The sequence below is a fragment of the Ostrea edulis genome, chromosome 2 (genome assembly GCF_947568905.1).
Source record: "Ostrea edulis chromosome 2, xbOstEdul1.1, whole genome shotgun sequence".
Classification (NCBI taxonomy): domain Eukaryota; kingdom Metazoa; phylum Mollusca; class Bivalvia; order Ostreida; family Ostreidae; genus Ostrea; species Ostrea edulis.
The window spans coordinates 17,123,201-17,144,962 of NC_079165.1; the positions used below are offsets into that span (position 1 = coordinate 17,123,201).

Consider the following 21,762-nt stretch of genomic DNA (forward strand, 5'->3'; position numbering starts at 1 on the left):
ATGTACATATAATGTAAGTGTGAAAACGGGAACAATAAACCGGAAATCGGTGGACTCTCTATCACATAAATTGAAAAGCCGTACATCGCGATAAAGACGCTATCTTCCAACACGTATCTATTCTTTGGTGTTTGTCATATCGTATGATTTATCGATAAAAATAAGAACCTGAAGTGATCTTAAGAAAACGGACGTGACGCTTCGTAGACAACAATGTGGGTATGGGCTGTCCTCCTCTCATTTATTTACTGCTACCAAGGTTTGTACTTTGTTTATTAGAACGATTCCATATAGATAGAATGCCAACATAATACATATATATCTTTTGGGACTACATTGTGGTTGATAACACAGTGCAAAAGTCATACTGTGATAAGGCAATACCAGCACAAAAGATAGCACACAGAACGAAATGGGTATTTTTCTTTTGCAATGTTTAGAACAATTTACTGTAAAACATTTCCTGAATATGTGTGAAGACATGGAAATGATTGAAATGGCATTGATTATTTGGAAGGGATATAACAAGGTAATAAAGTTTTCGATGAATGAAGAAAAAACACTATAAAGAACTTCAAGTTTGAATCAAGAACTTTTGAAATTTGTAAAAGTAGTATGTTTAGCGTGTATAACATTTGGCGGAAATTAAGTTTTGGATTAATCAGCGTGGATTTGATTTAGCGCTTGCTGCAAATACACTTCACATTTAATATTCATCTAAGTATTTAGCGATGTACTTGATTTAGCGGAGGAACCCTGCCACTAAAGGCGTTAAGAAGAATGCACCGTCAAATGAAATACGTTAACAACATGCTATTATTGAACATTTGAAGCCACGAGTATGCTCCTTTTGGCTCAAGTTACGATAATTTCAACCTACAATTATCCCATTTCTGCATTAAAAACATGAGAATGTGAAGACACGATTATACTACATTTTATTGTGACAATAAACTAGAACTCCTCTTATCAGTTTGTGCAGACTACAGAGATCCCCATTGTGATGGGAAACAGGTGATTGTCCACTTGTTTGAATGGAAATGGACAGATATCGCTGATGAATGTGAGCGATTCCTCAGCAAAAAGCAGTTCTGTGGAGTGCAGGTATACTAAATAATTACGTAATAGAGTGTACGTGTATTTGTTATTCATGTATATAACGGTGGATGGGGTCATTTGTTGTCACATTAGATAATATTCATCAAGGTAAAAGACATTCAAACTTTCTTGAAAAAAAATATCCATGTAATTCGCAATTTGTCGTATGGTAGTTGATCGTATAGAATACGTTTAAAGGAAAGGTCACCAACAAGTTGTCAAATAGGAAGTCTGCAACTTTAATTTTGGGGATTTTTAATACAATCAAAACTGGTTGTAATAATTACATGGATCACTTTGTTGATTCTTTCCTGTGGTAGATATCTGAATGGTTGCACGTTGATGCCCTCCTACTTTTGTATTCCTTATAGGAGTTATTACATTAATCACTGTTCGTTATCTTCATCTTTTCGTAACCGACTTTGCTGTAGAGCGATGCAAGTCGACTCGATTTGTTGCACTTCGGAAACCACCATGAGGGGTTCTATTGAATTCAATTCATATGAAACGGGTTTTTTCCGATCAGACAAAACGATACGCAGTCCTTGTCATGCCAGGAGTTGGTACGGTAAAATACCACCACCACCCCACCCACCCACCACCCGGCTACGGTGCTAGGCCTCATGTAGGAGTCCTTTGAAACATTTATCTACTGGTGGGGACGTTCTGATATTGTTAAAAATTCTCAAAAGGACGTAAAACTAACAAAAAAGCATGGTTGATTGTTAGAAAGGCATACTTTTGAAACTCCTAGTCCCATTCATATTCGTTATTTCACTATCACTACAGGAAGGTTGATTGTTAGAAAGGCATACTTTTGAAACTCCTAGTCCCTATCATATTCGTTATTTCACTATCACTACAGGAAGGGGAAGTATGAAGCGTTTGTGTCAGAACGTAAATGTTACATAGTAACTTACAATTGCGACATGTGTCTATGATGAAATCGTCTAGGGCTTAGCGAAGTTTTCCTGAATCGTTGAAGCAATTTACTCATCATTACGACTCCATAATGAATGGCTAGCTGTCGTATCTCTTTTCAATAACCGTTAGTTGTACAAATTAATGTCGTATTCAATTTAAAGACTAATTCATCGTGCCACTACCATACAACATTAGGAGAAGCAACATACTGATCAAACGATGTTGGCTTGCCTTTCATTAATTTAGCACAAAGACCGTCATCAATGCAAATTATCCGCCTTTCTCTCTCAGTCTAATCCCTGTATTCAGGTATCGCCTCCAAATGAGCATGTCATGGTCGGGGATCGCCCGTGGTGGGAAAGATATCAACCGGTCAGCTACAAGCTTCACAGCCGGGGAGGGACAGAGGCCGAATTCAGGGACATGGTCACCAGGTGTAAAAATGTAGGAGTCAGGTAATCAACCTACAATATGTCAGAGTCAGGTCATTATCTAAAATGTCAGAGTCAGGTCATTATCTAAAATGTCAGAGTCAATCAGGTTAGTCTATAGAATGTCGGATTCAGATTGATCCTCTAGTAAATGTAAAATATTAGAGTAAGGAAAGACTTTGAAAGGTTGGATTCAGGTAAGTTTCCAAATATTTGAGCAAGATATGAAATGCTGAAATCAGGTAAGTATACTTCTTGGAAGTCTGTAAGGTAAGCTTACATTTAGAATATCAGTACCAGGCATGTATCTAAAATGTTGAATTCATTTAATTCTACAAACTGTTGGAGTCAGTCATGTAATTCTATGAAATACCAGATTCATGTGAAGATATTAGAGTCAGGTTAGTTAATGAAATGTCACATACATGCCCGTATGAGGTATATAAATACCGACTGAAATTATTTACTTCCATTAAATGATATCTTTGCAGGGTGTATGTCGACGCTGTTGTTAATCATATGGCTGGACTTGGACGAATTGGAACTGGAACAGCCGGAAGTCGATTTAATTCCAGTAACTTTGATTTTCCTGGTGTACCGTACAGTCGTCAACACTTCAACTCCCGTGATAAGTGCCCGTCCGGAAGCGGTGGGGTCGATGACTATAGTAACCCAAATAATGTCCGAAATTGCTTCCTTGTAGGGCTGACCGATTTAGACCAGACACAAGAGTATGTCAGAAATAAAATAGCAGAATACTTCAATCACTGTATAGACATGGGGGTGGCGGGTTTTAGAGTCGACGCCTCAAAGCACATGTGGCCTGGTGACCTCAAAGCCATTGAAGACAGAGTCAAGGATGTTCCAGAAGGAGGCAGACCTTTTTTCTACCACGAGGTCATAGATCAAAATGATGGAGCCGTGAGAGTTAATGAATATTATGAGTTGGGCTATGTCACTGAATTCCGTTATTGTCAAAAGATAGCATACGGAATTCATAATTTTGGGGAATTGAACAACATGTATGTTCCATCCTGGGGAATGTCAGACCCTAGTCATGCTTTTGTATTTGTTGATAACCATGACAACCAACGAGGACATGGTGGCGGCGGGAATTTAATCACACACAAAACACCGCGTGATTACAAAATGGCGGTGGCATTTACACTGGCATATAACTATGGATTCACACGCGTTATGAGTAGTTATTATTTCCACAGCTCTGACGAAGGACCACCACATAACTCCGACTATTCAGCGAAAGACGTCACCATTAATGCTGATGGGACCTGTGGCAATGGATGGGTGTGTGAACACCGATGGAACCCAATAGCAAACATGGTAGCCTTCAGAAATGCCGTGGCAGGAACAGGAATCAATCATTGGATAAATCAGAATGATGAAATATCATTCGCTCGAGGACATAAAGGATTTTTTGCTATGGCCAAACAAGGCCACATGGATGCAACACTTCAAACAGGTTTACCTCCAGGAGAATATTGTGACCTAGTTTCAGATTGCAATAAAAAGATCACGGTGAATTCTGGTGGCAATGCCCGCATTGTAATTGACAATAGCGCTGAGCCTATCCTAGCTTTCATTGTTGGTAAGTCAAATCTTCATTGCGCCAAACTAAGTAAACTCATGAGAATAAAGTATGAGTGACGTTTCTGTTATGTCAACCTTAAACTTTAGGTGGACCAACTGGGCCTGGCGATCGTTTCTTTTTTCATCCTACTGCAACAACACCTGAACCAGAATCAACAACAAGCCAGGGACTGGGGAATTTATCTACTATATCCACCCCGACATCCTCCATTGCAGCGGGAAATGGCGAGGGGGAAAGAACAGTAATTTTGATTGAGAGAGTCACGAAAAACGGGGAAAATCTGTTCATTGATGGCGGGATTGACCATGATCATAGACAGGGTATAGAACACTCTTCGCTTATTATATATTGTTATATTATATTTCTGCTTGGACATTTTATTCAAAATTTGTATCTTTATAGTCTGAAATATTTACTGTAAAAGTGGTTATTCACGCTGTACACGATTTTCCACGTCCAACATTACATATGGGAGAAAAATACCGGTAACTAAATATAATATATATTATATCAAATATTTATAACTATACGCGTGGGGAAATTTACGCGCTTTTTACGCGACCGCGTAATTAGTGTAAATTTCCCCCCACGCATAAATAACAACTTTTACATTAAGCTTTATCTGGAACGAACCACTATACAAGTATTGTAGTCTTTTTATTCACAGATTCAGACACGTAAAGTGTTTATATACTACATTTTGATAGACCTCTGCATTGTTCGTCCCTAGTGACACGATCCGCAACAAATCCCAAAATAAAGGTTAAATTTTAGGATGTTCCAGAGACGTCGGTACCAGTCCATGCGCAATCCCAATCAAACATAAGACTGAGCCCTCTTTCTACGCAGCCTATGACGCCTGGAAGAAGGGAGATAATTATCTAGACTGGTACGGAGCGGAAGCGGGACAGGGAAGCTACCTGGGTACTCCTGCCTCGGGGTCGCCTGCAGTTTGGACAACGAATGACCAAAACAGAAGAGAATACAATCCCTTAAACACGTACGTATGAGAAATGCTTTCTGCAAAACAAGCATTATATTAAGGATACATATTGTAATATTTGTTCATTAGTTGATGTGTGTTTTTCATTGATAAGTTTCACTGCTTCTGGAGCAAGCACAGTGCATATTAGGAGTTACCAAATAGTATGTATGATATTAATTCAAACATAAAATCGAAGAAGTCAACTGTTTCAGCTTGAATGTCGTGATTCACCTTAATTTGTTGATATCTAGTGTCGGGACACGATTTTAATACACGTGAAATAGAATGCAGAAAATATCTCTCGGAGTGTGGCTGTAGATCAGAGGTTGTACATTGATCCTTTCCATCTACAATGTCTGGTCAACACAGAAATATAAATATAATCACTTTCATTTTGTAGAACTAGGACTAGAGATTATGAAATAGTTACCCTCCTTCAATATGTAGCTATGTAGAGAGTGCCAATAACTATTTTCACTTGTAGCTAGGTACCTGCCATAATGAAAAAAACCACATTCTTATTTTGTAACCATGGATCAAAAATTTTAAAATAAATATTCCTATATTGTAGCTAAGTATCACGAATAGTGAAGTAACCTTTCTCATATTGTGGCTATAATCCCATTGGGATCCGGGTTAGAATAGGTCCTCAGTACCCCTTGCTTGTCGTAAGAGGCGACTAAATGGGGCGGTCTTTCGGATGAGATCGCAAAAACCGAAGCCGCGTGTCACAGCAGCTGTGACACGATAAAGATCCCTCCCTGCTCGCTGCTCATTGGCGTTAGGTGCCGATCATAGACCTAAATGTCACAGCCCTTAACCGGTATTGGTAATGTCTCTATATGAGCGAAAGATTCTCAAGAGGGACATTAAACATTATACAATCAATCAATATTGGCGCTATATTCTGTGATCCTAATTTGTAGGTATGGACCCCATTACTGGTTGTTGGACGTCATGATGGACTGTTCTAAGACGGAGAGTGGGTGGTTTGAGTTTAAGTATAAAATTAACAACCAATGGGAGGGCCAGGTTCACGGTCCAAAGTGCGGGAATCCGCCCTACTCATCTAAGAACCACATGGCTAAATGCGGCGCCAAAAATGTCTTCCATCAGTCTGGCCAGTGTGAAATCCTGGACATTTGAAATTACTATCACTGGTAGACTGTACGAAAATTGTAAAACGTATAAATGTATTGCAAAATTAAAATACAATTGTATCATAGTTCATAAATGAAAACAGTGACCAAAAAATAAAACGAATATGAGAAAACGGCCCCTTCCGTATAACCCTGAGTTGAGTTAAGCACATTGTCAGTTTTTGGCCGAGTTGGCCTATCTGAAAGTCTTCAAGTTCGTATAGCACCAGTTTTGAAGTACACCCTGATTTAAATGGTTATTTCACATTTCATTTTTTAATCGGCGGAAACTTTGGTTTCGTTGCAGTTTGAAAGGCTTGCGAGTATGAATGGTCATTTTGTAATTCCTCGTCCGCGCTGTGACGTAATTTTTCCTCCTCTCTCTCCTGAATCAACTTCCGCTTTAACTTTCGCTCTCCGTCAATGAATTCCCTATTTTAATCAAAGTAATAAGTGTTAGGAATAATGGCTCCCAAATACAATAGAATCATTCATCTTTATACATTTGTACAAGTAAAGTGACCTCAGTATGACAGATATTGCATTGGTTAATTGAATTGACACAGAAGGATAAAAGTATTTTATGTAACTACGAACAGACAAGAACGAGTCATGCTTTGTACATTGTATCTATATCCGTCTTTCAGAATTGCCATCCTCTACAGACAACCACACATATTTCATTTACACTCAATAGATACTCTCAAATATGTGGGTTTTATCAAGCAGTACAAAATGTTACCACAGGATATAGTTCATTAAATGCGGTCTGATGTGTTTCATAGCGATTGCTAGGGCGTTCTTGGCACACTGATTTTGACTACGGATTACTCTGCTTACCTGATCTAGATGTAGGACTCATGGCGGGAGTGACTGGTCGACAGGGGATTCTTACTCTTCCTAGGCACCTGATCCCACCTCTGGTATATTCAGGGGTCCGTGTTTGCCCAACTCTTTATTTTGTATTGCGTATAGGAGTTACGAGATTGACTGATCAGTTTGTTATTTTCACCTTTCATGCAGAGGTAATGCAAATAAGAGTACATTGCTGATTGGGCCTTCATAATGAATTTATATCCTATGCAATTATCTATAATATTACTACTCAAACATAATAGTTTATGAAAAGGTGAAAGTAAGGAATAGTGATCAATCTAATAAAATCCACAAAGAATACAAAATTAATATAAGAGTACGGCAAACACATACCCCTGGACATACCAGAGATAGGACCAGGTGTCTTAAAGGATTAAGCATCCCCTGTTGACAAGTTACACCCGCTGTGAACCCTCTTCCTTGATAAGGTAAACGAAGTAATCCGTAGTCAAGCTCAGCATGTAAAGAACAGCCTAACAATTGGTATAAAACGCGTTACCGTATTTGACCTAACGACAGGTGTATTTGCAGATAAGATCATTATAAAGACCATAGAGATTGTGAAGTATTAACTTCAAACGAGACTGTTAAATCTCCAGTAATATCAACTTATATTTGACATTATTTTGTTTCGATTTAAAAACAAATTATCATACACAGAACAAGCTCTCGAATATCGAATCTGCTGAGAGACATAAAAAAACATATGCAGGTAATGTTGCTACATAGATATGGGAAGCTGACGATGAAGAAGTTGTTAGTTTGCCGTTTATATATAGGTTCAATAAAATATCCAAATATGAAGCGGATATGGAATAATGTATGTAAATAACCCTTTAAATGTGACATCAAGAATTAACTAGTTGCTATGAAGTCCCTATTTTTGACCTAGCCAAAGCATGCAATATTTTCAAAAAGCCAATACATTCACCATGCTCCATTACTACAATAACCTAAATTATACATTCCCCATGCTCCATTATTACAATAACCTACATTCACAGAACGACACAGACACGGTACTCATTAAACTTTGCTATATAATGTACATATGACTCTTTGTTTCTTTCATATAAATCTCTCCACCAAAAGGAAATTCTGTACTTTTGTGTACGATTTCATTTTAAACGTGTGTATTGCTGCATAATTGTGCAATGTTTATATGATCGCAGATAAAGTGTTGGTGCTGCATACTGGGAAAGCTCGCTATATTATTATCATTATATGCCCATTTTACTCGAATCTTAGGTAGGCAAATATTCATAAAGCTGGCCTTATCTAACAAACTCTGCAGAATATATAGTTTAAAAGTTTAAGTTGAGTTTAAAAGAATCAATTTTGGTTTAAGGTAATTCCACCCCTCTAGAATTATAGGTTCAATCTTATATTTGATTGTTGATTCTTCAAATAACATATCTTAATAACAAATAGATATCATAAAATAAGTATGTTGCGGTATTAATACCTTTTTATCAATTAGCACACATATATATCAACGTCAGAAAATTGCAATTTTCCTTAAACAGCATCATCAAAATTTCACAAAAACTTATTCAAACGATATAATAGTATTCATAGCACTTGTGCTATTTCTTTAAAGATATACAAAATGTTTGTGAAAAATAAAGGAAATCTGTCGCACAGTAGACTTGAAAAATAACTTAATGAAAACAGAGTCATTTCCCTTGAATTCAATGTTTTAAAACATATAATTGAGTATTCATCTATAACTTAGACTTTTGAAATATGTCATGGTTAACAAGATTTTTACAATAGCTATTGAAAAAGGTTCCAACAGAATTTATATTCCTATCATGCATGGATCTTATTGAATCATTGACTTTGCGAAATCGTATGACGTCACAGGAGGGTGGAACTACGTTAAGATTGAAAATTACACAGGACGATTTTTTTCCAGTATACAGTATGCACATCGAGAAAAAGCATGGATTCTCTTGTGTATGAAGCAATTTACTGAAAGCAACAAGCTACTTTGATAAGCAGATATGGCTATCTAACGCAAACTGAACTAAATAAGCTGATTTACAGGTCTCTCATGACACACACAGGAGACACCGTGCATTCCGAGACACTACCTGTACGATTTTGGAAATTTGCGATCAAGTCGTCCAATCTCTTCTTGAAATTTTGGTAAACTTAAAAAGAAATCCTGATATTTGTACAACCACATCTGATTACATACTATAATTGGTGATCAAAATTTCTATATTGAAATATGACTTACAGCAAGTCCACACTGCCATCTTTGTTAGTGTCCAGGTAAGACATGACAGAGTCTAGTGCGGCTTTGCTTATCGGGTAGCCCTCCATCTGCAAATACGAAACCGATGATCATCAATATGATATAGCATATTCATTAGATAGAGGACTGTGTTCAAGATCATACCGTCTAGCCTAGAGGCTACGCGTTGGAGGCTGATTTGTGTCATTTTACAATGCGTTGCCCTTTCGTTACTTTCAGGCAAAACGTTGCTAGTATTGTACTTTTGTCGTCTTTTTGTTATTTCAGGACAAAAAGCCGCTAAATATCGTTTCATTGTCTTTTCTCCTCGAAATAACAAAGAGACAATAAAGTGTAAAATGGCACAAATCATCCATAATACCCCTAGCCCCTAGATATTGGACGCAGCCCTGGTATTTCTCCATCGGAGGCATATTCCATTTTTTTTGTTTCGCTAATTCATAATCTTTTTATACCGTCGGGTTTTTTTTTTTTTTTTGGGGGGGGGGGGTTACATATTTTCCTCTTACGTACATGTGACGTTAATCCATAGAATGTGAATTTGCCTGTGATTTTTTCATAAACAGCAGCACGTCAAGGGACATGAAATCTCTTTCATTGTGGTGTTATAAAAAGCGACATGTTTAATTGTGATGTCATAATTGGAACATATACGAGAAACGATAATCAAAGAAACATAAAAGAATCAACAAAACAGACATAATCACGAGAAGCAGATCAACGCCATCTTTATTTAGTTTTAAATCATAACTATACCATTTTTTTTCTGCAATGATTGCTACCTTTATCAACCAATGAAACAACAAAGAAAGATATTTTATTGTTTATATGAAATGTGAAGTAGATTTTAGTACTTAAGTATCTTATTGTTGACCCATATGTTATGTTAAACGGAACAGCCAATGCACGGTTTGACCTTGATTACGCTCCGTATTTGGTAATAATGGTACTAAAAACCGGATCAAACTAGTTTGCAATAAGTATATATTCATTGTCATGGATGAAAGCAATGTCAATTTCAAATGAAATATAAGAGAAAGGATTCAGTGAAAGTAAATATTATGTGATGACTGAATTTCACTTTAAAACCAGGCAAATATACATGTATAAAAATAACTTTCATAACCGTTTCTAAGTTAATTATGTAGACTGATTCAAAAGACCTTTACTACAAACACAAATTAGAACATTTATGAACACCACACATTTTTGTTACATTTCAATGGGTATATGTTCAATATAAACATATATGAAATATTCATCTATTTTCTTCCTATGATAAAAACTATATAGATACTATATCAAACCATATAACACTCTCTGAGTAATGTCTCTTATTGAATGCGCAAAAACACAGATATTTTCTTACCTCAAAAGCAAACTGCATTTCGTCCCTGGTCAAAGAGTTACTGGAATCCTTATCAAACTTGAGAAAAAGATCTATAGTCCGCAGATGCTCCTTCATGAAATATAGAATCCTGATGGGATCAATGTTAAAAATGTTTTTGGGATCCACTGTTGGAACAGATCCCTTGTTGACCGGAAGTGACGAGTCATAACGAACAATGAACATTCTTTTTTTCTGAATCTTTTCTAACACCGAATTAAATTCTTTGTCCACCACAACTCCCTACAAAAGGATAAAAGTGGTTCCATTAACAGAAACACACAAGTACGTAAGGAACTGTTAAATAATACGTTTGTATACATGTATCAATGTGGACTCACCGCGAGGTCGAGTTCCTGCAGAGAGGAGTGTTTCGCACGCAGCAGACGATTTAGTAGTATTGACGTCATTGGCGCCGTGATAGGATTCTGGGATAGCTATAAAGATTTTTAAAAACGTAATAATACAATAACTCACCATGTGGTTACGATACATCAATGATAGATAAACGTATATCGCAAATATTCAAAAAATTTCAACACAATAAGAATTTTGTATGCTATTATCAGCTCTAGGTACGATTAATCAATTTGTGATTGTGTTAGAAAATATGTTTAGGGAAATGAGAAAATGGTTTTCATTGTTTCGGTAGAATAATTCCTTATCGATTACATGTATGAAAGTTCTGAATAAATAAGAAATATTTACATATAACCCTTTTGTTGCTATTAATACATTTCATTATCAACAATTTATGATTTCACATGATTTTTTATGACTACTCTTGGAATAGCAGTGTATAAGATATGAAAGCAATTTGTTTTGAGTTTCCGATTAATATTTATCAGAGAGAGAGAGAGAGAGAGAGAGAGAGAGAGAGAGAGAGAGAGAGAGAGAGAGAGAGAGAAGAGAGAGAGTGATACTATCATACGCAACACGCTGCATTATTAAAATTTTGATGACGTATACATAAGAACATTTTATGAAGTTTCTATCGGGACCAATAGTTAGAAAGAACAAAGTTCATAAATATTAGATACAATTAAAAAGAGTATCATTATCTATGTTTGTCCATAAAGTATAACACATATCTTTAAGTGATGGGCTCATGATAATTAACGAATAAACTTTCGAAATGGAGGTTGATTTCAATGCATAGAAACAGAATAGTTCCCAAAATTTTGTTAGTTCAACTCTCCTAAGCTCTCTCAGTACTCTCAGTACTTGGATTTTATGAATTGAGTATTTAAGATTAACATTGTTTCTTCTGTTTCCATTCAACAAATAATAACAAATAATGGCATACTACATGTGCAAGTTCTATGTGTTTCCTTGAAATTGGTTTAGAATGCTTAAAATTTCGGTGACCGATTTGATTCTTTGCATCAAAATTATTCTGTATCATACGCTAGACTAAGTAATAATCTTTGATTGATTGTTTATGGTTTTACGTCATTTTTTTTTTTTTTTTTTTTTTTGGAAATGGTTCAGCCATTTTACGGCTGTTAACAATCTATGAAGGCAGTCGCTTACGTTGAGGCGTCGTAGACATTTGTTCTTTTCCAGACCTTTGACAATTTCAAATAGAGCAGGTGGATGAATTCTGTTGCAGGAGAGGTCAAGGTGGAGTAATGACGTATTCTTACAGAGTAGTTTTCCTAAAGCCACGCTTCCTTCAAACCCAAACCCATTCCAAGCTACAATGAGCGTCTCCAGGTTAGAGTTCATCTACAAAATAAAACTCACGTGACTCCGTTCTGCTTGCTGTTTTAATGTTCTGTAGGTGCGAATGAGTAAATTTCGGCATTGATAAACTTCTGAAGCATTGTGAAGAGTAAATTCATTGAAAGCGAGGCATTTGAACTGTCCTACCCGAACGCCATTGGCTAACCCGACAGCCCCGATAACTCGTATATGATTCCAACTGAGATCAAGGGATTTCAGGGTTTCGTTTTCAACTGTAAAACAATGCTATCGTTTATCACCGATGTAAAGTACAAAATAAAAGGCGATATTAAAGGAATAAATCAAATATTTTAAGGATACATTCTTTACTATGCAATCGTTTCTGTAGTTTATAGAATTCTTTTATATATGGTGTAGCTATTTTTATAATTGTAGATAGAATTATCTAATACTTAGATTTGCAATTTGGTTTTCCCTTCGAGACCCACCTCCACCCTCACCACATGTACGTCCTTGAAATTCAATAAGCAGAACAAAACACACAAGCATATCAACTCGTGAAACTGTGGTTATCTCTCTGATTAACCATGAGTAAACTACTAGCAAACTAAGGTTTCAATTTCCGTTAGATCGTAGCTGCAAAATCCACAAAACGTTGATTATCCTTAACACTAAGGAGTCCACAATGTTTTAAACACATCTTATTAGCACTGAAACTGATTTTTACAATACCAAAGTTCAACTAAACTTACCCAAAGCAGCACCTACAGCCAAACCGCTGTCTCCCAAGTTATTATGAGCTAAAATTAACTCCTGAATACTTTCATTTTTCTGTAAAACATAAAATACATCCATTAGAATAACAATATAATATCCCATGTTATGTTAAAGTTCATTGGTTCTCTGTGAGGTTTCTGTACACTTACTTGAATTATTTTACACACAGCGTCTGCATCTTTGTCTGTTAGGTCGTTGTCTGAAAGGAGCAAGAACAATTAATTGCGCGGAAGTCGAATTCTTATTATATCAAAAACACAGGAAGAAGATACATGTAAGCTTTAAAAAAGCAATGATTCAGATAGAGAGCGGGTGTTATAATGTTTTGGAAACTTATAAGACTGCATCTGAGTTTCTAGAAAGTGTTAAGATTTATGGCTGATTCGGGTTTTGTGAAATGTTTGACTGATAAATTTGTGACCGAGATTATACTCCGTAGTGTAGCGGATTGATATATGTAGATATATGAATGGGATTGTATTTTGTGGTGTGGCGGATTGTTTGATCATAATTTGTAGTGTAACGAATTGATACATATGATTACATTTTGTAGTGTGGCGATTGATGAATCATATTCTGTCGTGTGGCGGATTGTTAGAGTTACGACTGAGATGCAGTGTGGCAGAATGACAAATTGATATTATTTGGTTTTGTGAAGTGAGGCCTAATTTCAATCATTTCTCTGACTTACGACTTAAGTCCAGTTTCTGTAGAGTGTAAGATTTGCTGAGAAACTCTGCCAGTTTGACCAATGCTTCTCCAGACAGCTGACACGCAGACAAAATCTGGAAAAAAATGCACTTTGACATCAATATTTGAAATCGAATCACTTTGATACTGGATATGAATCACAGAATGCGTTAAATAGCTCATAATTCCGGTTCAGTACATGATTCCGGTTCAATATTTACAAAGTCATGATGATACAAATTTTAGTTGTTTGAGTGTGTTTTTATATCCGACAAATCTTCTAGCAAAACTTTATTGCGTCCTGAAAAGGAAGATTAATCTCTATATCATTTAATGTCAACTTTATTCAAATATCTCAAGATTGTTTGTTGACTTGACATTACATGGGTTTAAATCTCTTTTGATCGCACACTAATATTTTCATTGTACACGAAGATTTTTTTTTTAATACGGGGTTTTAAAAAATGACGATGTGTTTAATATGTGCAGTCCTTGAGGTCCTGTCTAACTCAGAAGCCTTGTACCACCAAGTTATTGATAGACACTTAAGGTATTCAGTGTATAATGACCATATTTCATATCTAATAAATGGATGGTGGAATATTTGTAATCATGGTATCATTATGAAGGGTTCATCAAATAAAAATAATCCACCATAGGAATTTTCAAAATTTTGTTTACTGCTTGATTTATTTCACCTAGAATTTAGCATTGAAGTATGTGGGAAAAGCATGTTTTATTACAATATTTTAAAAACAAATTACATTTTCATACTAATCTCTTGGTAGAAAGTTACATACACTTTCTTTTGATGAAAACATGAAATAAAATTAAACATTGACCATACACATTTTTAGAAAATTAGATTTTTCTTATTTTACAAAGGGCAGACAACTCTTCCAAAAAGTCTTAAGTGCAAAAAGGTCAGCTTCTAATCATTTACCAGTCATGTGAATTTCATCTGCTTCACTTTCATCACTATTTAGCAATAAACTTTTATGTTTATCTAAATCCTTTAAAATTGTTCATTATCCTTTTATTATACATGGAATACCTTAAAAAGAAGTAATAGATGCGCGTGGTTTTCACAACATAGCTTAACGAACCATTTCATTCCAATAAAGCAGCCACATAATAAAGTTCATCCGGACGAGAGTGAACACCAATAGTACTGGTTCAGATGACTGAACGACCATCATACGACAACATCATGCAATATGCATCTATTCACAACGCAATCAAACACCCTGATGTAAACCATGTAAACTAAGATAACCGGAACTGAAACAGCTGCCAATCCGATTATTAGAGTTTGTTTTACAGAATCATATGCAGCACAAAGCTGAAACTCGTATATTTTTGTGCGCATATATGAAATTCTACGAGCGCCAATCTCTTCTGAGCGTCCATTTCCTCATGGACATAAATAAAACGATAGCTACGTAGTATTCATTTCCCCTTGGACATCAATGAAAGAAAAGCTCCATAGTACTGTAGCTATTTTCCCTTATACATATGTATAATCACATCAATAAAACGATAGCTACGTATCGTTTATTTTTCTTGAACATCAATAAAATGTTAGCTAATTAGGGTTTATTTTTCTTGAACATCAATAAAACGTTAGCTAATTAGCGTTTATTTTTCTTGAACATCAATAAAACATTAGCTAATTAGCGTTTATTTTTCTTGAACATCAATAAAACGTTAGCTAATTAGCATTTATTTCTTGAACATCAATAAAACGTTAGCTAATTAGCGTTTATTTCTTGAACATCAATAAAACGTTAGCTAATTAGCGTTTATTTTTCTTGAACATCAATAAAACGTTAGCTAATTAGCGTTTATTTTTCTTGAACATCAATAAAACGTTAGCTACGTAGTGTTTATTTCCCTGATTTAAATTTTTATAAAATTCCGAACGTTACATCATCATCTCCCAGTGGAGACTGGGAGATAGTACAATATCCCTTTCAATGAAAGAATTTGTAAATTATGTAACTTGAATTTCCTTGAATGTAAAGAACTAACAAATCTAAGAAAGACATATTTAAATGATAGATATTGTACATCACTAAATTTCATCAAGTTTTGTGAACTTATGTCGAATACTAACCTAGGTATGTTTATTCTAAGAATATATGATATAGTTGGATAGTCTGTCCTCCGTGCCTTCCATGTCTCTTTCCATTATAATATATTTTGTATATATTGTATATTTAAGTCTTCATATTATCTCTTATATACCTCTGACAGGTGTATAGTTGCAATAATACCTATGTTCCTCAAGTCCGAATATATGGTTTGAGTGGGGGGAAAAAGTGAAATTGAACTGAAACCCGTGGACATCCATGAAACAATACCTATATACCGCCTATGTCCCCTTGGACACCAATAAACTTAGAGATGTCTGTGTAGATTACTGACCACGTTGGAGATCCTCTTGTTAACCGTCAGGAGCTCGGTCAGATAGCTGATTTCCTTGGTGGTAAGTCTATTTCCGGACACATTGATTTCATATACTTCGTCATCATTCTAGGAAGAAAAAACCACCACAAACTGGATTTAAGACTTTTTGTCAATGTTCTAATGCTTAAAAGCCCATTCACTATATATATATATATATATATATATATATATATATATATATATATATAGTGAATGGGCTTTTATATATATATATATCTCCAAATGGTCTGACGTCATAAAGGCGTCCTAACATTTCACGTACATAACGACGTAAAAACCTTTTCCCTTCATTCGTTTATGACGTCGTTATGAACGTGAAATGTTAGGACGCCTTTATGACGTCAGACCATTTCAAAACTATTTTAAAATGTAACACCTGAGGATTATAAAATGAAAGCGCTTGCGTTAAATTTTTAACTTTGTGTACTGTTTATTCTATTTCTTTTAATATATATATATATACATACATATATATATATATATATATATATATATATATATATATATATATATATACAATGTATATTTTTGTCAGGACAATACAGTCACGCTAATTAGGCACAATAATAAACACTACAAGTATAAGAAACCTGTAAAACAAAATCTGTAAAGAAAATATTCGAAACGTAAGAGAGAAAAAAGAAAGGTGTGGAACTGCATTCCTTCAAGCACCTAAAGAATAGCAAATGCTCGTGATCTGTAAGCGGCCATCACCAGTAACAATAAGCATGCGCAGTGGCTACAGGATATATTATTTTTACCTTGTCTTCGTCATCATCCTCATCGTCGAATTCGTTGCATTTCTGTAATAATTCCCCGTGTTGAAGTATGTTTCTTATAAGCAATTCAATATAGGAAAAAGAAAGAAAATCGCCTCTGTGGTTTTTAAATTGAATTTAAAGAACGTATTGCCCTACGGTATCAGACTCACGCTTAGAGGTGATAATGATTGCATGTATCTTTTGTTGATTTGTTTTTAAATATAGAAATTTGCTTTACATTTTGTAATGAAATATTTAAAAATGAAATTAAATCTGATGAAGTATGTGATAATTTGTAGACATTTCCTATATTATTGAAGTGAGATAGCAGAACAATCGCACAAAATAATCATGATAATATCACATTTTTCTTCTCAAAAATGTGTATTCATTTCCCTTCAAAATCTATCATTGTATATATCTTATATATGATATATACACTGCATTTATAACGGAAAATATATCAATGCCTGAGGCTAAGTAGTTGTTAATATTTGCATTTAAATACCCGCGTTCAATGGCGTACATCATCATATTTCAGAAAGTTTATTGTCACCCTTATTAGATTTAAAGGATTTTCAGATATTTTTATTCTATAGTGTACATTGAACTACTCTTCAAAATATTATTCATTCTACCAGTATTTAATTATCGCACATGAATTACAATATAACTTGCATATAGAATTCAAATTTAAAGTAAATATTCATAATCATTCAACAAACTTATTAACACACCTACTAAAATACCAAAATCGGTAGCTTCTTATTATTTTCGTTGAATGGGGTGTTATTTGAATTTAGTTTCGTACCATTATTTGAAATATTATTAACCTTGTTTTGAGTTTTATCAAAACGACACTTCATACCCATACAACTTTTCCAGTATTATTTTGTACAAGAATCATACTATGAAAACGTGATTAACTTACTATAAAGGTCAACAGAGCGGCCTTGAGTTCCTTATTAGAGAGGTTGAGGTCAGCTAAGTTCACTGCCGTCTTCCCGAACTCTCGTATAATTTTGGAGCGTGGCGTCACGTGCAGCTGACGACAGATGTTCTGGTAGTTTCGCTTGAGTAGATCCTCCACCGACTCAATCTTCGATGGCGACGAGTCATCTATGGGAGAGGGAAAAGAATTAGATGTCTATAACTTACTCTGGTTTTGAAACATAATTCGCACCTACTAATCTTAGACCCGCCTCTCCTACAAGAATTGGAAAACTCCGAACGTTTTGCTGATTTCCACAAAAAAGTGAGATATATTTAACGAAAGCGCGTTAGAAACGTGCTATATATGCGCTGGTTATACCATCAAATAGGTGCTTATCGGTTAATTATTATTTTTTTCCTTTTCTTTCTAACGTACAGTGTATATGGTTTCGTTTAATTAACTTACCGCCGTTATCATAAGCCATACTCATCTATGGTCTATGATCAGTAAAGCTCTCTCAGTTCATCTGAATTCCTAATGTCACTGGTCACTTTTAAAATACTTACATATACATCTGTACATATATTTCATTTCCCTCTGTGAGCGATACGGACTATGAACATTCAATAAAAGATTTCAGCTGAGAGATTAGATCAACAATACTCAATTGATTATTTCTCGGCGGGTGTGATCTTTAAGAGCACACCTTATCATTATCATGACAATATTCAACACAAGCAGTTAAAAGTGCTATTCGTTTGTTTGAATTTTACAAGTTCTCATCAAAATGCGTAGTTCTTTATATGATTGTTGGATCAGAAAATAAATCTATTTTTCGTGTTGTTTCGTACAACCTTTTCTGGAAATCATTTGTATGGGAGTAAAACTCCCTCGGCCAGTTTGAATGGCGATAATAACAGTAGAAATTCTATTACATTAAGCATATTGACAAAACCAAAGTTTTCTTTAATATAGTGTCAGAGTTATGTGCTTCGTATTTGTTACAAGATCATTTCTACTGTAAGGCATCACAATGAAACAAAATTTTCAATTAAATATTACCAATTTGTCAAGCATAAAACTTAATTCAGTTTATGCTGCATGTAGAATTTTGTACATGTAGATGCAGTTCAAGTTAAAGCGATTACCTCATGTAACCTGTCATTCTCATCCCACCGCCACTCCCAGTTTTTTATTCCCTAATTTTTTCTTGAATATGTGCATCAGAATTCTTTTGTGTGTTGTCATCAGAAGCAAAAAAAAAAAAAAAAAACCAAAAACAAAAACAAAAAAACAAAGTTAAAGACATACGCGGTGTTTCTTCTGACATTTTCTTTAAAAAAAAATTCATCTCCTTAGTATGAAGAGTTCTGGTATGGTTTCTGAAGAAGGTTTAACTTTTCTATTGTGGTAATAAAATATTTGTAGATCGGTGTCTGAGTAGCTCAGTAGTTAGAGCGACTAAATAACACTGCAAAGGTCCCGAGTTAAATAACCGATTGTTCCAAAGATTTTTCTCTCCTTTGCAACATGAATGTCTATTTATACAACTTACTGTATTAAGTAGGAGTTGATTTTACTTTTGTACATGTACAAATTTAACTGTTTTATTTTTACTCCGCTCTGTCTCTTAGGTATGCATATTTATTTATTCTATGTATATATCCATATTTTTATGTTTGTGTTGCAAACTGTTTTCAGTGATGCATGCTCATCTTAATATAGCTAGTCCCTGTGTATATATATGCATGACTTGTGATGTCTGTATATATGTATGCGTCCTGTTTTATTTCAAATTTCTGTTTTTATGTCTATGCATGCAATTATATATCATTAGTACTTTGTGGTTTTTTTTAATGCTATATAGTCGGTTAAAGAGCTCTTAGCTCATGTTTATTGTTTACCTGTATATAGTTTCCGACTTTAAATAAAAATTACTTACTTACTTACTTACTTTTGTTTTTTTACTTGCAACAATCAGGAACTGTCAAGATATGCTAATTCTAAAACAGACATGGTAATATACCCAAGGATATTTTTGCAGAAACGAGATAGAATGCATGTGAATTATACGTGAAATATCACGAATAATTATATATTATTGTGAAACGTCGGATATGTCCTTATTGAATAATACGGAAACTTCAAAACGTGTATACCGTCATCGCTTTCAAAGTCGAAATCATAATCATCATCTGGGTCAAAAGGAGTCTTTAAGTCATATGGTTCAAACGGAGTCTTAATGGCCGAATCCGTCACGAGGAAAGTTCTTGAGTTACGACCTCCTACCAAGGTTGGCATTCTGAATGAGGCCCGGGTTAGGTTCCGGGACAAGGCGCGTGACATCATTGTCCGGGATTCATTCCGACTGAGGCGGGATACAGTGCCCTCTAAATCTGGAGAATTTTCGAAGCCCTCCGGAATTGTAGATATGACGCGTTTGACGGGCGATGAGGCGATCTGTGGTTGCTGTACGGCCATCTGCAACAGGGACGAATAGTTGTAATAGATTAACAAATGAAGAAAAAAGATGTAAAAATGAATATCACTTTCAATTCAAACAGGTGTTTGCTAGTGAAAATCAAATACATGCTTGATAGTGTTTTGAGTTACAGATAAAACAAATTGAATGTGCTGAGGGGGGATATCAAATTCTTGTCTGCCTAGATCTACACGTACGTCACACGTCTACGCAATACACAGATGGAAAACATTGCGAAGCTTCAGAATATACAAATCTTATTTTGTTTTCTTTATATCAATTAAAACCGATTTTCAGTGTTTTGGAACTATTCAAATGTATCCAGTGACGCAAATCACCGTGTAGCGGCAAACCATCTTGTCTCCAAACATAATGTATAAAAATACATAATATGATAAACTCACAGTCTATAAATCAAACATAATGTATAAAAATACATAATATGATAAACTCACAGTCTATAAATGAAGAAATAAATAAAATAAAAATCAAATCAAAATTAATCAATAAATGTCGAAAAATTGAAATCTGTAACATTTGCATTTATGCAACGAAGTGAAAAATTCTCATTATTTGAAAATCAAATATTAGCATTCAACGGATACAAATTAAAGAAATTAAATAAACACGTCAAACTTAAATGCTTTCATATTCAACGTTGGTGTTAAAATGGTAATAAGAATTTTATCAGAAGATTAATCTGTAAAAAGTCTGAAGAGGGAAAAATAACAAACCTTGTCGATTGTGTCTGGCTTGGTAATGATCAAGGTCCTGATTGTATAATCTATATATAAAATATACAATGTGTAATCTTATTAAATCATGCATAACCCGGTCTACAATAGGTCCTTTAGTTTTAAATGTAGGTTACCAGAGACAGGCTATTTTAAGAATTTAGAAAATTAAGCCAGTCGTTAACTTATTGTGACAGGGTCGTAACTTGGAAAACTTTCCTTCTGCATGGAAGAACAATTAGATCCAATATTTTTTTGAATATTTGGAAAATTTCAAATGAATAACAAGATACTATAATATCACTGAAAGAAAACAATTAAGGAAGTAAAAAGGTAAAACATTTTTTTTTAAAAAGCGAGTCAGAACTAGTTTACCGAGGAACTGCAGGGCCAGCATCATGTTAAATTTTGTTTTCTTCCGTGATAGCGTCTACTAGATACACTGACTTATGGACAATACTAAATACCTGTACAGGGTATGTAAAGTAGACCTGGACAACGCCGAATCAATATTTCA

The 21,762-nt window shown here is 34.8% G+C and overlaps 2 protein-coding genes across 4 annotated transcripts in view; one reads left to right on the top strand and one right to left on the bottom strand.

Moving 5' to 3' along the window:
* LOC125681244 (alpha-amylase-like) lies at nucleotides 1-6,272 on the top strand. The gene is made up of 7 exons (XM_048921251.2): nucleotides 1-259; nucleotides 974-1,104; nucleotides 2,332-2,477; nucleotides 2,945-4,059; nucleotides 4,149-4,382; nucleotides 4,837-5,062; nucleotides 5,974-6,272. Exons 1-7 carry the CDS (start codon nucleotides 214-216, stop codon nucleotides 6,191-6,193), a joined length of 2,118 nt encoding a protein of 705 aa, XP_048777208.1. The 5' UTR covers nucleotides 1-213; the 3' UTR covers nucleotides 6,194-6,272.
* The window catches only part of LOC125681245 (leucine-rich repeat-containing protein 74A-like), a 24,561-nt gene continuing 9,020 nt past the window's right edge, over nucleotides 6,222-21,762 (bottom strand). Inside the window, exons 2-16 of one of the 3 annotated variants that reach the window (XM_048921252.2) lie at nucleotides 21,246-21,295; nucleotides 20,189-20,510; nucleotides 18,027-18,214; nucleotides 17,096-17,137; nucleotides 16,293-16,400; nucleotides 13,867-13,960; nucleotides 13,325-13,374; nucleotides 13,151-13,229; nucleotides 12,585-12,670; nucleotides 12,246-12,440; nucleotides 11,054-11,149; nucleotides 10,695-10,955; nucleotides 9,308-9,393; nucleotides 9,159-9,218; nucleotides 6,222-6,618 (exon numbers count right to left, since the gene is read on the bottom strand). In XM_048921252.2, the coding sequence (XP_048777209.1) occupies nucleotides 6,456-6,618; nucleotides 9,159-9,218; nucleotides 9,308-9,393; nucleotides 10,695-10,955; nucleotides 11,054-11,149; nucleotides 12,246-12,440; nucleotides 12,585-12,670; nucleotides 13,151-13,229; nucleotides 13,325-13,374; nucleotides 13,867-13,960; nucleotides 16,293-16,400; nucleotides 17,096-17,137; nucleotides 18,027-18,214; nucleotides 20,189-20,510 (1,830 nt within the window). In that variant the 5' untranslated portion in view covers nucleotides 21,246-21,295 and the 3' untranslated portion in view covers nucleotides 6,222-6,455. Of the gene's footprint in view, nucleotides 6,619-9,158; nucleotides 9,219-9,307; nucleotides 9,394-10,694; nucleotides 10,956-11,053; nucleotides 11,150-12,245; nucleotides 12,441-12,584; nucleotides 12,671-13,150; nucleotides 13,230-13,324; nucleotides 13,375-13,866; nucleotides 13,961-16,292; nucleotides 16,401-17,095; nucleotides 17,138-18,026; nucleotides 18,215-18,494; nucleotides 19,787-20,188; nucleotides 20,511-21,245; nucleotides 21,296-21,762 lie in introns of those variants that run through there. The other 2 variants (XM_048921253.2, XM_048921254.2) reach the window with 2 other exon arrangements.

Excerpts from the sequence above, each read along its gene's own strand:
- LOC125681244 (XM_048921251.2), top strand. The coding sequence starts at position 214 with ATGTGGGTATGGGCTGTCCTCCTCTCATTTATTTACTGCTACCAAG. Across the intron at positions 260-973 it reads ATTTATTTACTGCTACCAAG|TTTGTGCAGACTACAGAGAT; the intron begins GTTTGTACTTTG and ends TCCTCTTATCAG. Across the intron at positions 1,105-2,331 it reads AGCAGTTCTGTGGAGTGCAG|GTATCGCCTCCAAATGAGCA; the intron begins GTATACTAAATA and ends CCCTGTATTCAG.